Source organism: Nematolebias whitei, chromosome 15 (genome assembly GCF_014905685.2).
Source record: "Nematolebias whitei isolate Nwh7 chromosome 15, NemWhi1, whole genome shotgun sequence".
Taxonomy (NCBI): domain Eukaryota; kingdom Metazoa; phylum Chordata; class Actinopteri; order Cyprinodontiformes; family Rivulidae; genus Nematolebias; species Nematolebias whitei.
Genome location: NC_056512.1, coordinates 16,509,200 through 16,519,694, shown reverse-complemented (window position 1 = coordinate 16,519,694; position 10,495 = coordinate 16,509,200). Strand labels below are relative to the sequence as shown.

Sequence of the window (10,495 nt, the reverse complement as noted above, 5' to 3'; positions counted from 1 at the left end):
CCATGAAGACACTTGAAAACAAATAAAAGAACCGTAAAATTAATCTGAAAACGAACTGGGAGCCAGTGTAGTGACTATAAAACAGGGGTGATGTGCTCTCGTTTTCTGGTACCAGTTAAAAGACGAGCAGCAGCATTCTGAACCAGCTGAAGTCGAGTCAGTAATGACTGGCTCAGACCTTCATAAAGTGAATTACAGTAGTCCAGATGAGTTGTGATGAAAGCATGGATTAAAATCTCAAAATAATGTTGCGACAGAAAAGGTTTGATCTTGGCCAGTTGTCTCAGGTGATAAAAACTAGACTTGATCACTGATTTAATCTGTGCATCAAGTTTAAAATCATTGTCCAGCCTCACACCCAGGTTAGTTGTTGTCTCAGTCAGATGTTTCTTTAAAGGACCCAGATCAGCATGGACTTTGGAACCACCACTGGGCTTAAACAATAAGACCTCAGTCTTTTTTATCATTGAAATGTAAAAAGTTATGTGACATCCAAGCTCGGACTTCTGCCATACATTCCAGGAGTTGGTTCACGGAGTACTGTTTATCTTGTTTAATGGAACATAAATTTGGCTGTCATCAGCATAAAAATGAAAAGAAATGCCATGTTTCCAGATAATATATCCCAGATGGAGTAAATAAAGGAAAAACAGAAGGAGGCCAAGTATCCTTGAGGTACTCCACATGTGAGAGGTGATTCAGAGGATTCCACAGAACCAATATGCATACAGAAGCTTCTCTGTAAGTAAGTAAATACTTACTTGGGCACATTACAGCTGAGATATTACTCTTTAAACCATAACTGAAACGACTGTATCAGAGGAGGTGAGAGGCGTACAATGGGCGACAAGTGCAAATGAGCTGCAAACAGCTAAACGCACAGCAAACGGTTAAAACGCATTGCAAACACATGAATGATGCAAACTCCAAAACAAAACAACAAATGCAACAGAAAAATGCTGCAAAAGGAAAAACATGCAATCACAGAAAATAGAAGAAACATTCAACCAAAAACATGAATGCAAAGGAAAAATGTTGCAAATACCAAAAACACTAAAAAGACTAAAACAACTGCAAGTTAGAAATGCTACAAACTCCAAAGAAACTGAAGTTCACCAGACCACTAGGGGGGCCTCGATCACTAAAGCCCCTTTTCCATAGCTCCTGCTCAGCAAAGTTTGACTGGCTCAGCTTGGTCCATGTTGCTTTTCCATATACATTTCAGTACTGGTTCTGTAGGCGTGTGCAGAATACAACTCGCCTTACCAGCTGGTGGCGGTAGTGCTCCATTAAGCTATTTATTAGCCAGCACTAAACGTATTAGAAGAAGACCCTGAAACGATACACAGCAAAAATGGAGGATCTCATAGCTTTGTTGGAACATTCTGCTCAGTCTGTGGCTTTTTGTCAAAAGTCAAAATGAAGAGACCCAGAAAAGGCTGCGGCCAGCAAGGCAAAAGGCTCTGGAGAAGCGCAGGAGAATGTGGGAAGACATAAAGATGTGAGGTAGACTACATGTGAGGGTAAGCTAACGCTAATTTGCTACATCTAGTGGGAGCCGAGCGTAATAGTATGGAAATGTCTATTAAAAATGGTTTGGTAATACATGCTGTGTGTTTGTTTCAGACGATTCTCCAAAAATAATTGCAGCAGACCTACAGTCCAGCGACCAGCGACAGTCACATTGTCACCGATACTCGATCCAGAAAATTTCCCGATATCGGTACAGATTTTGATATCAGATCGGTGCATCTCTATCTTTAACCTGTCCATAAGCCAAAATTCCATTCCAGACGCTTGGAAAACAGCCTTTGTTCTTCCTTTGCTGAAATAGGTGACCCCACCTCACTGAACAACTATCGACCAATCTCTAAACTCTGCACTTTAGCCAAGGTTCTAGAAAAACTGATAAACTTTCAAATCAAAAATTACCTGGACTCATTTAACATCTTACCTCCACATCAATCTGGTTTCGGGAAACAACACAGCACAACCACTGCTTCAATGAAGGTTCTTAATGACGTTGTTGAAGCACTGGATGCTAAGGATTATTGTGCTGCACTTTTCTTAGACCTGTCTAAAGCTTTTGACACTGTGGATCATAACATCTTGCGTCATAAGTTTACAAAAATCGGTTTCTCAGAACACACCATTGGTTGCAACAAAGTCCATGCTCAATAATCCAGGTACACAATCCAACATTTTTCAGTCAGGTCATCTGGACAGTTTCTTTTTTTTTTTGTGCTGAAACGTTTCACCTTCAATCCGGAAGGCTTCATCAGTCAAGGAAACACACAACACAAAACTGATTCTTCCCCCAACAGCTTACTCCAAAGTGGAACAAACCAGTTTTGTTGGTGCTAAGATGGTCTCTTTGGTACGCCCCCTCCTCCATTGCTGGCCCTCTTCCTTGTTGACAGTCGTGTCAAACTGGATGAAAACAACAAGTCAAGTTTGACTCCATAGCACACCCATGTTTCTGCCTATAATATTGCTTCCCATATGTGAAGTAGGTTGACTGCAGGCAGTTTCAAGAGTTGACACAGTAGTTCTGTGAAAAGTGTGGTCCTGCTGCTCAGAGTGGTGTCTGATTTTAATCTTAAATTGACCATCTCTACTGCATCATCAACAGGAATGCACATAAAGAGTGATGTGACATCAAAAGAGACCATTGTTTCATCAGTCTCCATGATGACATCCCTCACCTTATCCACAAAGTCCATGGTGTTCTGTATGTGGAGTTCTGAGCTGCCAACTAAACCCATTAATCCATTAAAATACACCAAAATGCAGGAAATGGCATTTCTGTTATTCAAAATTTTCTGTGAGAACACCCACGGACTAACATTGTTTGAAATTTGACAATAATTAGTAATTGTCAAATTTAAAAAGAAATGTTTTATTTGTTTTGAGTGTAATACAGTTTTTCGACCACCGGATGGCAGAATAAGACTATTTGAACCAAAGAATGGATAGTGAGGGAGCGAGCAGCGTGTCTCTTTAAAAAATAATGGGAGGGAGGCCCCTTGACGTGACATGTGCTATCTCCCCTTCCTGTTTTCGGTTCTCAAAATGGCAGACATTCGGTGTGTTTTGAGCTCTTTAGCATAGCATTTGTCACAAAGTTTTTAATAAAAATGTTAAAAAATCGGTAAACAAGTTCTCATCTTCTTTTTGCAGAGAAAAACAACTTTTTACAAGAAGGCACAGGTTTCAACCGTGAATTTTGGAGCTCCGACAAGACTGAGTTTTTTCCCCCCAAGGTCAGCTTGTTAGCTTAGCTCGTAGCTTAGCTTCTCAGATTAGCTGCTTTTAACAATCCTAAAACATAATTTTGGATTGCAAAAACAGATTTTAAAGAGAAAAGAGAAAGGGAGAGGTCAGTGAGGAGCACCGGAGTTTAGCCTTTTGTCCAGTGTCTTCAGTAGAAAGAGAGAGACACGAAGAAACGATAAAGCTGATAAATGAAAATGAGGTAGATAATTTTCATTTATTATGTGATTGATTTATTGTTTATTGCGACAAGCCTAATTATAATATATTTTATATTGGTGTTTAGGGGGGTAGAAGTTCATACATGCTCACATTCCCACTGTCATTACTAATGGCTAATCTTTAATAGCTAATTGATGCAGTGGAAAGACCAAACTGCTGCCATCTTAAAACAACTCCACTCTCAAGACTGTCATTGTGACAGTGGGGAGGGAGTGGTGGCGCAGAGGTTAGAGAAGATGGGCCTGTGATCGGAAAGTCGCAGGTTCAACTCCCCGGACTGACATCAAAATGTGGGTGGAAAAGGTGAAGCACCCACACCTGCCTCCACCCTCATTTGCCCCACACTGAGTCCTTGAGCAAGGCCCTTAACCCCTACTATCTGCTCCCAAAACAGATCTCTCTTGAAAATGAGTTCATGTGACTTAATGAGACTACCTGTATAAATAATGGGTAAATAAAATAAATATTTGCCTTAATCTAAAAAAGTTAAATCTGGTCTCTCGGCACAAACAGAGTAATGTTGTGTATGCTGTTCTGTGTCAGGAGGGCTGTGATCAGTCTTACATCAGGGAAACTAAACAGCCACTGGCCAAAAGGATGGCCCAGCACAGAAGATCAACATCATCAGGCCAGGATTCTGCGGTCTACACTCATCTCCAGGCCAGCGGTCACTCTTTCAGGGATGAAGATGTTCACATCCTGGACAGAGAGGAACGATGGTTTGAGAGAGGAGTAAAGGAGACCATCTTTGTGAGAAGAAATCGTCCATCATTAAACGGGGTGGAGGCCTCCGGGTTCAACTGTCCCCCTCTTACAATGCTGTTATTTATTTATTTTTTTTTTCATTTAGCCTTTATTTATACAGGTAGTCTCATTGAGCCACGAGAACTCATTTTCAAGAGAGACCTGTTTAGGGAGCACATGGTGGGGGTTAAGGGCCTTGCTCATGGGCCCAGAGTGGGGCAAATGAGGGTGGGGGCTAGTGTGGGTGTTTCACCTACCCCACCCACAATTTTGATGTTGTCGGGGCCGGGGCGTGAACCGGCAATCTTCGGATCACAGGCCCACCTCTCTAACCTCTGCGCCACCACTCCCCTACAATGCTGTTATTGTTAGCATCACTCAGCTCTCTGTGAATAGTAAACAGCCATCGGGGTGCTAATGATCCATTATAAGGCCGATGGTCCTTCTTGATCATGTGAGCAACTGGTTTTGGTTGTCAGCAGCAAACTGGTTGATCCACTCTGAGAAGGTGCTATTTATAAGACTAAGCTGAATACAGCACCTCAGACTGAGGAAGTCTTTCGGATGAAAGACGAAACGTTTCTACATTTTTTTGTTGTTGTTGTTTTGCTTTGGTTTGTTTTTTGAATGTCCAGAGGACCAGATTTAACATTTTTAGATTTTTCTACCTGGATTACTGAGCATGCATCAAGATATTTTAATGGGTTGTTATACATTTACCTTCATTTGTAAACAATAAAAGTACTATTTTGGAGAGGAACAGAAGGATGAGCAGCTCCGATTCTGTCAGGTGTCCTAAACCTCCCTCCTTCCTCCCCTCACTTCACGGTTCTGAGCTGAGCTCTTCTCCGCTCTTGCTCCAGTTTTGTGGCACCGTTTGAACAACCTGAAGGCTTCAATTCTCTGTTGTCCAACTAAGGACAATCCATCCATTTTTTTATTAAAGTAAATTGGACAGTCTTTTTGACATTTTGATCGTTGTTTTTATTTTGTCAAATTAGCGCCATTGTTTTGAAACGTGATGTATAATGTGAATAACACATCAAACATTTATATCTTTGTATTTTTTATTTATTTTTTACCGTAAGATTTATTTATTTATTATGTCTGAAATGTAGCAGGAGTTCAGATACCTGCTGATGTGCGCGTGCTAGAGCTGCCTGGAGACGTTTCTGTGCGTAACGTGAACTGTCCACATGGTATTTATTATGTTGAATAAATGGTCATTTCTGTTTTGGGGGTCTGAGATGAGGGGAGAGGGGGTTTTTCCAGTGCGCAGCCCCGCTGAGTATGGACAATATTTGGAGAGGAGGAGGAGAGAAGGACTCTGCACAGAGCCTCTGTGCTCAGCCACCCCCCCAGCTCCTTGAAGGAGCATGTAGCTGGTGCGCGGCACGTGCTGTGGTTGGAACATCCACTCCACAGACAGGGTCCACCGGGCAAAGTATTCTCTCAATGTATTTTTTAATAAATAATCAAAATAAAAATGTGCGATGACTTTGGACTTTTAGGGGCGGAGCTGCCAGATCCGAACAAAGAGTTGCCGGAACAGAACGGGTCAAAATGAGAGAGTTCCCGAATCTTGTTCCGGCAGGATCCGGCTCAAGTTAACCACTGGAGATAACCTTGTGGCCAGTTGGCAACTGCGCAGCATAGATTTTCTTGTGCGCAGAGTGTGCGAGCAGTGCGGGATTGCGCAGGCGTATAGCTTAGAGGGAACATTGGTCTGGTCCCATGTGACTTCGTGGACAAAACCCCCTAGTGGTCTGTATTTTGGAGTTTGTAACGTAAATTATTTTCAGTTGTTTTGGTGTTTTTGGCATTTGCAGCACTTTTCCTTAGCATTCTTTTGGATTGTGTGTTTCATTCTCTATTTTCTGTGATTGAAGACTTTTACTGTTGCATTTGTTTTTTGTTTAGGAGTTAGGATCACTCATGTGTTTGCAGCACGTTTTAACTGTTTTCTGTGCGTTGTTAGATGTCAGTGACTAGCCGTGAAAGACGTACCTCTTTTGGGGTAAGTTGAACTAGACTTTTACAGGTCTCATATTAAAAAAGCAAAGCACCACCTTGTGGTCAAATATAAAATTAAACGTTTGGTAACAAAGGTACTAAGAAAAAACATTACTGAAAGGAATGCATTATTTATTATAAGATATGAGATTAAAAAAGGGTTATTATTCAGAGCTAAATTGCTTTCCTCTAGTGTGGACTATCATGTGTCTATTTAAAGTTGACTTCCGTCCAAACCTTTGTCCACAAAAATCACAAACAAATGATTTCTGTCCTGTGTGAACTATCATGTGTGTGTTTAGATCACCCTTTCTGTTAAACCTTTTTCCACACGCTCCACAACTAAACTGTTTCAGTCCTGTGTGAACTATCATGTGTGTGTTTAGATTACCCTTTCTGTTAAATCTTTTTCCACAGTCTTCACAACTAAACCGTTTCTGTCCTGTGTGAACTATCATGTGTGAGTTTAAATGTGACTTCTGCCCAAACTTGTGTCCACAAAGATAACAAACAAATGTTTTGTCTCCTGTGTGAACCATCATGTGTGTGTTTCGATCACCCTTTCTGTTAAACCTTTTTCCACAGTCTTCACAACTAAACTGTTTCTGTCCTGTGTGAACTATCATGTGTGTTTTTAAAGTTGACTTGTGTCCAAATCTTTGTCCACAAAGATTACAAACAAATGCTTTATGTCCTGTGTGAATTATCAAGTGTGTTTTTAAATTACTTTTTCTGTTAAATCTTTTTCCACAGTCTTCACAACTAAACCGTTTCTGTCCTGTGTGAATTATCATGTGTTTCTTTAGATTACCCTTTCTGTTAAATCTTTTTCCACAGTCTTCACAACTAAACCGTTTCTGTCCTGTGTGAATTATCATGTGTGTGTTTAGATTACACTTTCTATTAAATCTTTTTCCACAGTCTTTACAACTAAATGAGTTCTGTCTTGACTGTTTTTTCTCGACTGGGCCTTCAGTTTTCTTCACTTCAAAACATTCCTTGACAACCAAACAACTTGAAGACATCACTGACTGACTTGTCTTGTGAAATTGTTTCCCATGCTCAGTGAAGCTGCAATTTTTGTTAACGGTGTTTACACATGACTCAGGAGCTCTGCTCTCCTTCCAGTCTTTGTCACCATCTTCAGGTTCTGACCCAGAGTTTAATAAGTCTTTTAGCTGAGAGTCAGAGTCATTCACATCATCACCTTCATCATCCTCACTGACTTCAGTCTCTGAAGAGCTGCAATCATCTCCATAAGTATTTAGATCTGGGTTCCTGGTAGTCTCTGCTCCTCCACAGTCCTCTCCACCAGTTGCTGCTTTCATCTGGTCAGCTGAGCTGCTGGTTGGAAGATCTTCCTCTTTTACTGGGTGCTGATGAAGCTGTAAAAACAGAGGGTTCTCTTCATCTTCCTCCCTCTTCAAAGGAACAGCAGTGAATGCAAACCCGGAGTCATCAGTCTCTTTTTTCACACAAAACTGCTCTCCCTCTTGACTGGTCCACAGTTCCTCCTCTTCCTCCTTTATGTTGAGGGTCTCTGGATCCTGCTGGTCCACACCAAGCATCCGTACTTCAGGAGCTTCTTCTTTAATCAGCACCATCTGCTGAATATCTGCAGGGAACACAGAAAACACAAACATCAGCCACAATTATAACTTTATATTCACACATACAGTGGTGGCTGAAAGTTTATGAAGCCTTTAAAACTTTACAGATTTCTGCATAAAAATGACCCAAACATCATCAGATTTTCACATAAGTCCTAAAAGTAAATAAAGAGAACCCAGTTAAACAAATGAGACAAAAATATTATACTCAGTCATTTATTTATCAAGGAAAATGATCCAGTATTACTTGTTTTTTGTGAAGCTGTTTTATCAATAATGCACAAAAATAAATGAAATATTGACGAGAGCATGTAGTGTTCACATGAACTCAGTTTTACTATAGCCATTGTGAGACAAACTGCCTCAATTGTACTCGTCAATGTCTGAATGTAAACTAACAACTTGTAATTGGTACAAATAAAAACAACTGATTTTGCTTTGCTATAGTATTTTATCTAGACTGACCCTGGGTTTTTGATCTGCTCAGAGACGGATTGTAATGAGATTATGACCCGGTTCTGACCGGTTTAAACAGGGCCAGCAACTCTTAAGAAAAAGAGTCTCGCAGGGATTCAATATCCGTCAAGGAATAGTTTTTATTTATTTGTTATTTCTTTATTGGCTCACTGCACCATGTAGAAAGGCTTTTTCTGCATCGTATCATTTTGCCTGACACGTCAGACCACAAAAGATCCAATGAGATCACACTTTGTCTGCCCCTCTATCCACTTGATAGGCTGTGCTCATGGAAGAAGGTGGAGCCTAGGCCCATATAGTTGGAAGGCAGTGTGTCATTCGCACCCTCCTGTCCAAGATTTTGCATCAAACTGTATCGGAGAAGCCAGCACTGTAAAACTGTAACTGAAATATTTTCCTGCCTTGATTTAATACAATTGGTAAAACTGAATTCATGTTTACTTGATTTATTGAGATAGTTACTCCTTCTGAGGGGGTTTGAGCCGGGAGCCGTGTGAGCTGAAGGCGGGTCTGGGGTCCGAGATGAGGACTGAGGCAGACGCCCGCAACAGCTCAAGTTGCAACAGCTTATTTATAACAAATTATAGCATAGACTTTTGGTGGTGAATGATGCATATTAAGAGGTTTATTTTATAATACAGTAATCTATATGGTTACAAGGATCACAATAATAAAAAAAAAACTTTACAGAATTGAACAATGCTTTCAAAAAACCTGTCTAAAATATATTTAAATTGTGAAATTATTTTTGGAGGAGACCATTATATGGTAATGGACAAATGGCTTGATAGATATCCATCAAAGATGCAAAATCATCATTACAACTCCATTTTGTTTGAATTTTGCAATGAGTTCAAGTTGAATGATATAAGGCACACTTTACATCCAGCGGCACAAAGTTCTATTTCATATAAGCTTTGCCCTTTAAGAGCTGTCGCTGGTGGGTTTATCCCGTCATGCAAAGCATCGCACTGAAAAATTTAGTCCACGCCCACCTGTTGTGTGGGCCCCACCCTGTCTGTATAAATTACGTTAAGAGCAGGTAATTGGCTCCCATTTTTCTTTAGCAAGCTAATAGCACTGTCAGAAGAACGAAGAAGGGAAGTTGTCCAGCTTGATTGGCACAACCTTTGTTAAGGCTGCCTGGGGTCCCGCCACGCCAACCTCCTGCCGTCCCAGTGAGTTCTCCTCCCCGAGGAAAAGCAGACGAGCAGTCTTGTTTCAAGGTAAGCGGCGAGGAATATTTTTCAGTGGCGGGTCGCTACATGCTGGATGACGCCATCGACCCTTTTTTCCTTTTAACGCCGACTCTCGAAGCGAATCGGATGGTTCCTCCGGGAACCTGACAGGCAACGTCAGCAGCAGTCCCCGCTGTTCACTCCCTCCTGGAGAGCGTAGTGTCGGAACGAGGGGGGCTGAGCGCATGCTCACCCCCGGGGCCTTTTCGCATCGGCGACCACACCGCTCCCAGCTGTCGGTGCCCTCCTATTGGAGCTGCCCGGCATAATCCAGGAGGCGGCTGACACGAAGGGACTTTTTTCCGTCCCTCTCCTTCCCCCACCCAGATCAGATGATCAAGCGGGAAGGTTTTTTGGCTCCACCCCGGCTCGCCATCCTGATCCCATCTGGCGTCATTTTTCCAGCAGTGACGTCCTACTGGAACGAGGCTGCAGCCAGACCTGGTAGACTGAGAGTGTCGGTTTCCACATTCGCGCCCATAAACAGAGTGCAGGGGTTTTACCGAGCGGAAATTCCCTCGGTGCCCCCCTGGAGCCAAGCCTGGCGGAGGCTCTCGGAGCAAAGATGTCCAGGTTGGATCAGCGTCCTGCATCTCCGGGGAGGCATGACCAGACGGTGACATCGCTCTCCAACCGAGCTCACCAGTATGCGTTCCAGGCAGCTGCAGCGAACAATAACGTTGCGCCACTGACGTACAGCATCTCAGAGGCCGGAGGGGCAGACCCGCCTGAGGAGACAAAGAGCTCCCTCTGCAGGGCGTCTGACGTCACCCTCAACCCGTGTGCCTCATCTGCTGTCTGCCTGTCTCGCATCGCAGCCTGGATGACAATGGTTCAGAGGTCCACCTGGCTTGTCACTCCCCCTCCCTGTCAGAGAAGCTGCAGATGGACTCGCTGGAAGGCCCCATCACGACGGAC

The 10,495-nt window shown here is 42.5% G+C and overlaps 1 protein-coding gene across 1 annotated transcript in view; it reads right to left on the bottom strand.

Annotated features, from left to right (window-relative positions):
• Nucleotides 1-6,339: 6,339 nt before the first annotated feature.
• LOC119422068 (gastrula zinc finger protein XlCGF57.1-like) overlaps nt 6,340-10,495 on the bottom strand; it is a 10,308-nt gene continuing 6,152 nt past the window's right edge. Inside the window, exon 2 of the mRNA XM_037689409.1 lies at nt 6,340-7,867. Coding sequence (XP_037545337.1) covers nt 6,417-7,867 — 1,451 coding nt within the window. The 3' untranslated portion in view covers nt 6,340-6,416. The remainder of the gene's footprint in view (nt 7,868-10,495) is intronic.